Genomic DNA, 13,230 nt, shown 5'->3' with positions numbered 1-13,230 from the left:
CTAAAAGGACTGGTTACCAAGATCAAAGGTTTCTATAAGATCTGGACATTACTTTTAAAATACATTTTCGAAGCCCAGATAAACCATATTCCATGCAGTAAAAAACGGTTGAAAAAGGCCAAACAATGGCCAGAATGGTTTAATGTTGAGGTAGAAAACTAAAAAGACATCTTTCAGAAATTGGAAAGCAGACCTTAATGAAGAAAGTAGATGAGAACAAAAACTGTAAAGTTGATGTAGCAGTAATAAGGCAGACTAAGAGAGACTTCCCCTCCCCCTTTTACAAAACTGTAAAAGCAGTTTTTAGTGCAGGCTGGCACATTGAATGCTCTGTGCTCCTCCTGACACTCATGGAACTCTGAGTGTCAGGAGCAGCGCAGAGCATTCAGCATGCCAGCCTGCGCTAAAAACCACTATCGTGGTTATGTAAAAGGGGGGAGGGGATTGTAAATAAGCTTGCTGTAGAAACAAGAACTAATAGTACGTGATGCAGGATTCCACATTAGGAGTCACCGCCCAGGAAAAATATCTAGGTGTCATGTTGAGGATATGTTGAAACCCTAAGCTCATTGTGCGGTGGCGGCTAAGAAAGCAAATAGAATGTTAGGAATTATCAGGAACGGAATGGGAAATAAAGATGAAAATGTTATAATGCCCTTGTATCACTCTATGGTACAGCTGCAACTTGAATACTGTGTGCAATTCTGGTTGCCATATTTCAAAAGAGATACTGCAGAATTAGAAAAGGGGACGAAAATGATAAAAGATTTGAGACAACTTCCCTATGAGGAAAGGCTAAAGCAGCTAGGGCACTTCAGCTTGGAGAAGAGATAGCTCAGGGGTGATATGATAGAGGTCTATAAAATACTGATTGGAGTGGAAAGGGTAGACGTGAATTGCTTGGTTCAGTCTTTCCAAAAATATTAGGATTAGGGGGCATGCAATGAAGCTATTAAGTAGCAGATTTAAAACAAGCCAGAGAAAATATTTCTTCATATGTGTTAAACTCTGGAATTTGTTGCCAGAGAATGTGTTGAAATCAGTTAGTTTTGCGGGGTTTAAAAAAGCTTGGATAATTTTCTAAAAGAGAATTTCATAGGCCATTGAGATGGCTTGGGGGAATCCACTGTCTATTCCTAGGATAAGCAGCATAAAATCTGTTTTACTACTTGGGATCTAACTAAGTTCTTGGGACCTGTGTTGGCCAATGTTGGAAACAGGATACTGGTCTTGATGGATCTTCAGTCTGTCCCAGTATGGCAATTCTTATGTTCTTAAATGGAATTCCTTTCTGTGTACTGATTTTATTTTATTAGTCTGTGAATTGCTCAGTTCTGCTAATTAGCTGTTGCAGTATGTCAAAATGTGATTAAATTAATAAATCATATTTGCCTTCTGAGTCCTGAAAGAGCTCAAACATGAACATGCTCACCTGTTACTAGTAATCTGTAATGTATCATTCAAAATGGGCATAATATTTGAGGCCTGGAGGATGGCCAAAGTAATGCCAATTTAAAAAAAAAAATGTTCCAGGGAAATCTGGGAAATACTTGACCAGTGAGCTTGACCTTGGTCTCATGCTATATCTCCAAACAAGAATTCTGACCATATATACAGACACAAATTAATGGAAATGAGATAACATTGAGTTCAGCAAAAATAATTCTTCTCTATCAACTTATTTGATTTTTTTTTTTTAAGACAAAAAATGATAATGGTGAGCCAGTTGATAGTGTATTTGGATTTTCAGAAGGTGTTTAGCAAAATTCCTCATGAGAGACAAGCAATGCCTTTTTATGGAATGCAAATTGGTTAAAAATCAGGAAACAGACAGGTCTAAATGGCCAGTTATCCAGATGGAAACAAACCTCTCCCTATGCACCCTAGCATCCTTCTAGCTTTCACCATCACCTGTTCAACTTGTTTGGCCACCTTAAAATCATCACATACAATCACACTCAAGTCCCGCTCCTTTGTAGTGTACATAAGTTCTTCACCCCTAAACTGTACCGTTCCCCTGGGTTTTTGCAGCCCAAATGCATGACCTTGCATTTTTTAGCTGCCAAATTTCAGACTATTCTTCAAGCTTCGCCAGGCCATTCTTCATGTTATTCACACCATCCTAGGTTTCTACTCTTGCAGATTTTGGTATCATCCGTAAAGAGGCAAATCTTACCTGACAGCCCTTCAGCAATATCATTTATAAAAATGTTAAAAATAACAGGCCTGGCTGCCAGTGCCGCCAGCAGCACTTTTTTTTCTATCAGGGCAGGAAGCCCCCACAGCAGCTCGACGCTTTCAGTGTTCAGGAGAGGGGCCCTTCTGGACTCCTTAAAACACCAGCATGCCGCGGTATGCGGTCACGAGTCTGCGAGTCCAAAGGGGCAGGACATACCCCTTCTGAGCCCCTTCGGAGCTAAGAGGATCAGGGAACAGGGGACTCTGGTCAAAATACCATGGTCAAAAGGAAAGGTAAGGCTCCATCTTTACCATCAACATCTGCCATGGGGCTGATGGATCACCATCTTAAGCCCCTGAATATGTCCCCAATGAAAGAAAAGGTAACTCTTTCCTCCCAGTTGGTCTCCCTGTCCTCTGGGGAACAATCACTTCCCCCTCAACCTACTGACAAATTCTCTGAGATGATAGGAAGCACCGCCAAAGCTGGGGTAACTCCTTCTGAATATTCTTTGGAACTAATTGAAGGTAAAGATCCTAGTCAATCTCTGTCATCAAGTGCGCAGTCTCTGACTACTGTTCAGATAACAGAATCAGATAGTATTGTGACACATGTGGACAGGGTAATTACCTTGAATGATGTCTGGTTGACTGTGAAAAATATTGAGCGTTCCATTACAAGGTACTGTACAAAAACTGTGTCAATTTTCTACTGATATAACCTTAAAAGTGACAAACCATGAAACTCGCTTGTCTGAAATAGGGAAAAAACTGGATAAACTTAATACTTCAGTAGATACTCTTCAAAAAATAACAGTATTCAGTATTAAGGATAGCTCAATGCTTCATAATAGACTGGAGAAAATGAGAATGAAAAACCTTCGTTTTTTGAATTTTTCAATTTCTCACTACCTGGCCCCCCTGGAGCTCTTGAAGATGTATTTTAAAGAAATCTTTTTTTTTTTTTTGCTGAAGTCCCAGTCCGGCAAGAGGCAGGATCTTCGGGCACCGGCACCTCCTGTGGGTTGGTGCTGCATGCCGGTGCCAGATGGGGGTAAGGCTTCAGTTTGGCTGGGTGGGCATTTGTGAGGAGGGGCAATGCCGGTTCATGGGGGTAGCAGCATTTGCGAGCGAGTGGGCAATGCCGGTTCGTGGGGGGGGGGGGGGGGGATGTGGAAGCGCACCAGTGGCCTCGGGGGTGGCGGGGGTCTTTTGAGGATGTGGTGGGGAGGAGCAGCGCCGGTGGTTGCGAGAGGAGGGGGAGGGGGAGGTGAAACCAATCAAGCGAGTTTCCCTTACTTCCTATGGGGAAACTTGCTTTGATATAAGAGTAATTTGGTTTACGAGCATGCTTCTGGAACAAATTATGCTTGTAAACCAAGGTTCCACTGTATATCTAAAATATGTCTTATGTCTTGTCTCTCCATTTTACAATTGTGTGACTTTACTATGATTTTTAACATATAACGCTACTCCCACTTTCTTCCTATCTTGTCTTTCCTGAACAGATTATAGCCCCATATAACTACATCCTAGTCAAACTCATGGAAACACTAATCAAATGTAAATTAGACGCAATCTTGGATGAGGAGAATCTACGGGATCCCAGTCAACACGGATTCACTAAGGGTAGGTCCTGCCAATCCAATCTCATCAGCTTCTTTGACTGGGTAACAAAACAGCTAGACTTGGGAGAATCCATGGACGTCGTATACCTAGACTTCAGCAAAGCTTTCGATAGTGTCCCGCATCGCAGGCTGTTGAGCAAGATGAAATCAATGGGGCTGGGAGAAACACGAACTACATGGGTCAATGACTGGCTGAGTGGCAGACTTCAGAGGGTGGTAGTTAACGGTACCCTCTCTAAAACATCGGAGGTGACCAGTGGAGTACCGCAGGGCTCAGTTTTGGGCCTGCTCCTTTTCAACATATTCATAGGGGACCTAACGGGGGCTTCAAGGTAAGATAACGTTATTCGCTGACGACGCCAAACTATGCAATATAGTGAGAGACGGCAATTCACCCGATAGTATGACACAGGACCTACATTTGTTGGAGCTTTGATCCTTGACCTAGCAGCTGGGCTTCAACGCTAAGAAATGCAAGATCATGCACCTCGGCAGCAGAAATCCGTGCAAAACTTACACCTTGAATGGTGAGACCTTAGCTAGAACTTCAACAGAACGAGACTTGGGAGTGATCATCAGCGCAGACATGAAAACTGCTGATCATGTGGAGAAGGCTTCATCTAAGGCAAGACAGTTGTTAGGTTGCATCCGCAGGAGTTTCGTCAGCCGGAAGCCTGAAGTCATAATGCCAATATACAGAACCATGGTGAGACCTCATTTGGAATACTGTATGCAATTCTGGAGGCCACACTACCGAAAAGATGTGCTGAGAGTAGAGTTGGTGCAACGGATGGCTACCAGGATGGTCTCGGGGCTCAAGGATCTATCGTACGAGGAAAGGCTGAAAATTTGCGACTGTACTCACCCGAGGAACGTAGGGAGAGAGGAGACATGATCGAGACGTTTAAGTATATTACCGGCCGTATCGAGATGGAAGAAGAGATTCTCTTTCTCAAAGGACCCTCAGCCACAAGAGGGCATCCGCTCAAACTCAGGGGTGGGAAATTTCATGGCAACACCAGGAAATATTTCTTCACCGAGAGAGTGGTTGATCCTTGGAATGAGCTCCCGGTGCAGGTGATCGAGGCAAACAGCATGCAAGAATTTAAGAGCAAATAGGATGCCCATGTGGATCCCTTAGAGGGTTAAGCCAAGAGAACCTGTCACCAGGAGTAGGATCCCTAGGATAGTAGACTTGGGGGGTGGGTCAGTAGAGTGGGCAGACCTGATGGGCTATGGCCCTTATTTGCCGTTATCTTCTATGTTACTATGTTTCTATGTCTCCGTGATCACCACTATATCCAACTCATCTTCTTCCATAACAGCTTCTAGATTCAGAATCTTGTTTACCATACTTTGAGCATTCATATATACTGCTTTCCAAACACTGCTCCCTTTTCCAGTCCGTGTAGAGGTCTTCAGGGATTTACTTACCTGAGGGTTTATACTCACCCGGGGGCTTTGATCACCCTGCCCCATCAATTCTAGTTTAATGCTCTCTTCAGCAGATTAGCCAGCCTGCTGTCGAAGACACTTCTTCCTTTCTTTGATAGATGTACACCATCCCTGCTCAGCAGCCCTTGGAAAATCATCCCATGTTACAGGTAGCCGAAATGCTCTTGATAACACCAAGGATAACCGGAATGGGAACCTAAAGTGGCTCCACCCAGTCTCTTTCACACTATTGTTGAAAATCCTCCAAGCTTTTGTACAGATTACCATAGTTGAAGGCCTCTTAGCCCGGAGCAGATTCGCAATAACCACACATGAAAAGCTCTTGCAAACTAAGGCTTGCGCTCAAGAGCTATGACATAAGACCAAGGAGCTGTGGATTCTCCATGGGGACTGGACCCTGACTGAGGAGTTCCCGTTGAAGAGTGAGCTTAAGACTCCTATCTTGTTGAAGATATACTAGGTCTGCATAACACGGATGGTAAGGGCAATCTGGGGCCACTAAGATCACAAGTCCCGGATGAGTTGTGATCTTGTGGATGACCTGGCCCACCATGGGCCAAAGCGGGAAGACAAAGGAGACTTTGGTGAGGTCAGTACTGAACCAATGTATCCAACCCTAATGGTCCTAGTTCTTCCCTTTGACTGAAGTAGTGCTTTGCCTTCAATTTTTTGGCAGAAGCCATCAAATCCACTGAGAAAGTCGGCCTGAATATTTTTCATGCCTGCCACATGGGCAGCAGAAAAAGCCTGAAGGTGGATTTATGTCTACTGAAAATGCATCTGAGCCTCCAGATGTAAGGGAATGATTCTGGTGCCTCCTTGTCTGTTCACATATGCCACTGATGTGGCGTTGTTGGAGACCACTCTTACAGCCTTTCCCTCGAAGACGTTTTCTAGAGCCTTCAAGGCCAGTCAAATGGCTCAGAACCCAGATGGTTTATGGACCATCCCTTCTGATGGCGTTCACTGGTTCTGAATCAAGGGATCCCCGCAATGGGCTCTCCAGCTGAACAGTGTGGCATCGGTCGTGAGAGTCAACCACTCTGAGATTTGGAGAGGCATATCCTTCAACAAGGAGTCTCCTTGAAGCCACCAGTGTAAGATGTTCTTCACAGTCTCTGTCCATGGGAGCTGCATCTCAAGAGAATGCCTCTGCGGAGACCACTAAGACAGAAGAGCATCCTAAAGAGGTTGCATCCTGAAGAGCATCCTGAAGAGGATGCATGTGAGCCATGGCCCAGAGAACAACTACCAGAGAGACTGCCATGGAACCCAACATCTGACGGTAATGTGAAGCAGTCGAAATCGGCATCACCAAGAGAGTCAAGATTTATTGCTTAAGTTTCTGTTTGCATGCTCGGGAAGAAAAACACAAATCTGAATCTTATGAAAATGAATGCCCAGATACTCTAAATTCTGGGTTGGTTGACTATCCAGCCCAACAACTGGAGCAAATCAACACCTGTTGCACTGCTAGTTCCACTTTCATTTGTATGGAGCTCTGATCAGCTAATCATCCAGGTAGGGGTATACTTGGGTACAGATTATGGAGGAACAGTTCTCTGCAAGACAGAGCCTGTTGTTCTGACACATGCTGCACTGAAGTAATGGCAACCAGAAAAACTGTTTTGAGCGTCAAGTCCAAGAGGGAAGGAAACATCTCGAAGGGACTCAAAAGGAGCCTTGATAAGGCTAGACAGCCCCAGGTTAAGGTCTTAGGAAGGGAAAGGTTGCTTAACTGGCGGTCTGACAAGAAGTGCTCCTTTCAGAAACCTAGCATCATCACGATGAGATGCCAACAAGGATCGAAACTCCGGGATCTAAAACAAGAGAACCTGGCCACCTGAACCCAAAGATATGCCAAGTGAGGCCTGAAGAAAGGCGAGAATGACAGCCTGTACCCACTGTGACCTGACAGTAGATCTGTGCTGTAGCCTGCCTCAGCTCTCTCACAGCACCTAAATGAGAAATACACTGTTTCAAAGTTAGGAATGCTTCTGCAAAGCTGATCTTTGGGCTGCCATTCAGACTACTATTTCTGACTATATCTCCACCCTTGCAGATCAATGGATGCGCATCGAGTCGGGCAGAGGCAAGACGATGCAGCCAGCACTGTGCAAGACACTGCTGAGTCTCCTAAGGGTGCCCAACCACCTGCGCTCCATCCCTGCTTAACAGGAGGTGAGACCACTTCAGGGACGGCCCTGAGCGCCAGAGAAAACTGGCCAGAGAAAGAAGGCTGGCTAACAGGTACCCAGTGGAATTGGCCTGTTGGCTACAGACTGAAGTCTGTGTGTTCTCAAGCAGGCAGAGCTGTGAAATCACTCCAAGCACCAGAATTCCCGAAAAAGGGATGAAAATATATCTAATAAAATGGGGAGAGCAGAACAAAACACTCCTGCTGGCACACATGCAGAAGGAAAGAACTTTAGGTGCAGCTAAAGAGCCCAGTGAAGTACAGCAGAAGCAACAGGAAAAATCCAGAATGGATTCCTCTGCAGCAAGTGGCTTTAGGGATATTACCCATCTGTCTAGAATGTCTCACCTATTGCACTGGAATATATATTCTAGAAATGTTATCTTTGGCTCATTCTGATATGAAAAAGTCACTATTACTCCCAAAAGTTTGTCAAGAAATATATTAAGCAAGTCCAATAATAATAATAAAAAAATCCATCTTTTAACTTCAGGTGCACTAATATGGTAACCACACAGTCTTTTCCAAACGCTAACAATGAAAAGTCAGAAAAGGCAAAAAATATTGAATAAAGCAAAATTAGGTAAAATATTATCAAATTAAAAAACAAATTTCTGCCACAGATGGAAGATAACACAAGGCAACAAAATTTTTTTTTTCAGAATCATCTAACACAGCACATTTTTCTAAATCAGATTTTCACGCTAATTTCAGATCTGTTATTAGTTTTTTTCAGTCACGTAAACTTTTAAAGTTATGACTAATGTTAGTTTATAACGTTTTAGCATATAAGATTTTAAGAATTGCAGAATCAACTTAAAGAAATGTTAAGTATCTTTGGTCCAAAGTCAAAAAAGCACACAGCACAGGATAATTATATTGGACTGTGTCACTTAGCAACCAATATTTCTTCATAAATGCTTACAGTATGATTTATTTTTGTGAGTTGTGTCTGGATTGTCACAGCATAACATCCAGCAGTAGTTGGCCATCATACTCTCATTCCAGAAACCTTGGTAGCAACGCTCCATTAACTGAATGTCCTGGGGAAAACGTTCTCCTTGCTCATCACTCACCATACCAAGATTTTCCGGAAAAAAGTCAAGATGTGAGTGCAAAAAGTGTATTTTTAATGACATGCAACAGCCAAGTTTCTGATTTGAGTCAAGGAGATTATGAACTCCTTCCATATATGAAGGAGACTTAGGGCTGCCCAGAAAGTTTTCCACTAATCACTTGAATGCCTCCCAAGCTTCAAGCTCAGCTGCTGAGAGTGATTGCTTAAAATCTTCATCCTGCATAATGGACTTGATCTGTGGGCCTATAAATATCCCTTCCTTCAGTTTTGCAGTGCTGATTTTTGGAAATTTCTTAACAAGATATTGAAAACCTGGCGAGCTTGCTTTACCCATGGCCTTTACCAGGTTCTTCATCAACCCCAGCTTGATATGAAGAGGTGAAATAAATATTTTATGAGGATCTACCAATGGCATAATTTTCACACTGCTTGTCCCTGGGTTATAGGTATCCCTCAGCTGCCAGACATACTTGACATAATCTTTAGCTGTAGATCTGCTATCTCACTAGCACAGGAAACAGCAGTATTTAGTGAATCCTCCTTGCATTTCCATTAGCATGACAATGATCTTCAGTTCACCACAGGTGTTCCACTGGTATGTTTTGTAACTGATTGCTTCTAGTAAATTCTTCATATTCGCATAAGACTCCTTTAGATGAGCAGATTGGGCAATTGGTATACTTAGAAATTTTCGTTGTGCAGTAACATTGCCTTCAAGCTTCTCTGTGAAGAATCAATGAAGAGACACCATTCATCTGGACAATGCACTTGTGACAAACTGTTGAAGAGCCCGTTATGTCATGACAAAAGCACAATGAGCCATTTACAGTGAAGAATGTTAAGTTATGATTCATTTTTCTGTAATGCGTTTTAGCATCTTTTGCAAGTAAGTGCTTTTGCTTAAGCCTTGAAGTAAGAAGTTCTGTTTTTAGTTTTGAAATATTTAGATCATGAATAAGATCATTGAGCTCAGTTTGTGTAAAGGTCTCTGGTTCTGAATTTTTATCAAGGACAAAAAGAAAATCCAACAAATCCGCAGTAAAATTACTGTGAAAAAAGACATAGAAAGGTACTGCAGACAAATGCACATGATGCAGGCAAAGTTTATTTTGAACATATTATTGCATACAAACAAATCATTTTATGTAAAATATGGGACCCAACATGGTTTCGAACAACAATTTTCAGAGATCCTGGTTTAAAAAAAAAAAAAAAAAAAAAAAAATATATATATATATATATATACAATCATAAAATTATTTGTTACAATATCAGTACAAAGTAAGTGGTGACAGAGAAATGTTAGATGGATAAGTGGGAGTGAAAAACAATAAAAGTAGTTAGTGCATGTGATAAATGAGATGTGTAAAGGCAAGATAAGGTAATCATGGTGATTCAAAAAGGTGTTAATTACAAGACCAGAAGTGACTGCTGTATTACGTAATACTGGAATATAAGGAAAACAAAAAAACACCTGAAGCCAGGGGGGTACATACTCAAAAAGTGGTGGTAATGAGGGACACGCAATAAATGCTAAAAATATATAAAAGTAATGATAAAGTTAAAAAATGCATTATAAGGAACCAAACAAACAAACAAAAGAAAGTATGGACCATGGAGTATGGAACATGAAAACAACCAAGCTATCTAATATCTTGCCTATACACATCTCCTTTATCACATGCACTAACTACTTTAATTGGTTTTCTCTCCCACTTATCCATCTAACATTACTCAGTCACCACTTTCTTTGTACCGAAATTGTAACAAATAATTTTATGATTGCATATATATATATATTATATATATATATATTTTTTACCAGGACCCCAGAAGACATGTTGTTCGAAACACGGACCGTGTTTGGTCCCATATTTTCAAAATAAACATTGCCTGCATCTTGTGCATTTGTCTGCAATACCTTTCTTTTGTTCATCTAAATCTTCATCATTCACATAATCAGGATCAGATAACTCTGGATTGTGACCAGCTGCTGCATCATCATCACATTCCTCATCATGTTCCACAGAAGCAAGTCCATCTTGTGGAGGTATAGGGACAGACAATGAGTCATCATGAGGAACAGGCCTAATAGCAGAATCCAGAGTAGGATAAATAATTTTGTGCTTAGTTTTAGCTGAGAATCCACTTGTGTTCAGAAGGCAAAAGTAACAATCTTTAATATGGTCTCACGGTTCCCTCCATATCATTGGGAATGCAAATGACATCGCTGCCTTTCGTCGATTGAACCAGTCACGAAGTCTGTTGGAACAACTGGTACCGATAATATGTGGAGCCCAAGACTTATCCTGGTCACCCAGTGGACAGCCAAAGTACAATTTGTATATCTTCTTCAGATCTACGGTAATTGGGCAACGTTGTGCTTTCGTCATGAATAAACCACAGACGTAACAGAAACTATCTGGATGATTAGTACAATGTCTTGGCATGATAAAGACGGATATTAATCACCGTCTGTAGCATAAAAAAACAAAGACAACTATCGTTAACCCTCCTTATACGGTTATCATATAAATGCATGATATGTCACCCAATTTACGTTTATAATTATATATGAGCCTCATTACAAAAATGTGATGTGCCAGTGAAAAACTAAACACAGATTTGAAATCAGCAAAAACCCACCCAACATTAACTCTGATGAAAATGATGTGTTGAGCTGTGTAATTATGGTAAAGCAACCATTTTGTTCATGTCTAAATTTTTAATACAGATTTCTTTCTTTGCTTACTTCAGTTTGCTGCTCTGGAAGTTTCATATTATCAAAGATCCTGAAGACAATCCTAAACAAATCTTGCCACCAATGTTTTTCATACGTATGGCCATAGGTTTTCATTACTTCAAACATTACTGTTAAACCCCTGAAAGAAAGGAAAAAAATATTAGACCAAATGGCAGGAGATACAACAAAATGCTATTACTTTGAAACTGGTAGGCCCAAATATTACTGCTTCAAGAACTTGTGGTATCTGGTTGCTGCAAGAAAGAGTGACAGAGCCTTCCTGTGTGCTTAAGACCCACTACTACTGCTGATGCTCAGCTAGGTCAGGACATCCAGGCTGGTTTCTTTGCCTGTCTGAAAAACATTACATCAGAGACATTTTTTAAAATGCTGTCCTAATTTGATATTATGGGAATACTACTAATCATTTTTATAGCACCACTGTACATCAAAACATAAGAGACAGTCCCTTCTCAAAAGAGCTTACAATCTAGTTAAGACAGACAAACTGGACAAGAAGGCGCATCGATACAGTGCACTCAGGTGGGGGAATTACAAAGAGAATGATAAAAATAATAATGTGTGCCTCTTTGCTTGAATCTTAACCTGTACTTTAGCAGGCATCTTGAATCTTGGATTGAGATGGAAAGGTTAAAATTTCTTGAATGGATACTGAACACCTTTTTTGAACTACTGTGATTGTGGTGGAGAGTTGATTGGGGTGGCATTGTGAAGGTTTGAGTAGAATATGAGTATTATGGAGTGGCAAGATTGAATGTTGAGAGAGGTGTCAGGGATACTGTTATAGGTGAATTACACAGGAAAATGAATTACACAGGAGTATTGATCGATTTTGCAACAGGCACTTACCATCTCGTTGTAGACATACAACTGTGGAAATGAAGGACAGCCCAGAGATGGGAGGCAGAGCAAAATAATGTAATGAGGCTCTCTACAAGAATACTTGCAGGAACAGATTGACTACCTGAAAGTTCAGGAATGTGTCTGACGTGGTGACGGGACAAAAGCGCGCGATACTTCGGCGCGCTGACATTGCAGCATCGACAATTTGGCGCAAGACCCTAGCGCACCGCCTAAAAAGTTACTTTTAAAGAGCTCTGATGGGGGGGTATGAAGGGGAACCCCCTACTTTATTCATACTCTTCACACTGCCATTGGGGGGGTGCAACCCCCCACATAATAGAGAAAACTTAACTTTTTCCTAAAACAATCGGGAAAAAGTTACGTTTACTCTATAATGGAGAGTTCCAACCCCCAACCCCTCCCCAACGGCAGCGCGAAGAGTATGAAGTAAACTGGGGTGGGGGTTCCCCACTCAGACCCCGCATCGGAGCTCTTTAAAAGTAACTTTTTAGGCGGCACACTGGGGTCTTGCGCCGATTTGTCTCTGCTGCAATGTCGGCGCGCCGAAGTCCAGAGCACAAATGACTATGAACCGTCTGATGCACTAGAATAATACATAGTTGGGTGTTGAGAGAGATGTCAGGAATACTGTTATAGGTGGATTACACAGGAAAATGCACCAGTATTGATTAATTTTGCAACAGGCACTTACTATCTCGTTTGTAGACATACAACTGGGGAAATGGAGGACAGCCCAGAGATGGGAGGCAGAACAAAAGAATGTTAGATGAGGTTCTCTACAAGAATTCTTGCAGGAACAGATTGACTACCCGAAAGTTCAGGAATGTGTCTGTCACACTAGAATAATACATATTTTATAGTGCTACTGGATGTATGTGTTGCTATATATTAGTGATATATTTAGATAAAATATGGCCCTATCCAGAGGAGCTTAAAGTCCAACATAGATGATACCCAAAGCAATTGGAAAGAACACTCCCAAGGTTGCAAGTGCTAGTGGCAACAGGATTTGAATTCTTATTTTCCCTGATTTTCAGCCCCAAACAGTAAACAGTAGGTCATGTTC

At 41.7% G+C, this 13,230-nt stretch overlaps 1 protein-coding gene across 1 annotated transcript in view; it reads right to left on the bottom strand.

The window, feature by feature from the left end:
- ARFGEF1 (ADP ribosylation factor guanine nucleotide exchange factor 1) overlaps positions 1–13,230 on the bottom strand; it is a 382,919-nt gene that overhangs the window by 58,137 nt on the left and 311,552 nt on the right. Inside the window, exon 30 of the mRNA XM_033933351.1 lies at positions 11,289–11,418. Coding sequence (XP_033789242.1) covers positions 11,289–11,418 — 130 coding nt within the window. The remainder of the gene's footprint in view (positions 1–11,288; positions 11,419–13,230) is intronic.

The sequence above is a fragment of the Geotrypetes seraphini genome, chromosome 2 (assembly GCF_902459505.1).
Source record: "Geotrypetes seraphini chromosome 2, aGeoSer1.1, whole genome shotgun sequence".
Classification (NCBI taxonomy): Eukaryota; Metazoa; Chordata; class Amphibia; order Gymnophiona; family Dermophiidae; genus Geotrypetes; species Geotrypetes seraphini.
Note: the sequence above shows the minus strand (reverse complement) of the source record. Positions and strands in the feature narration are given on the sequence as shown.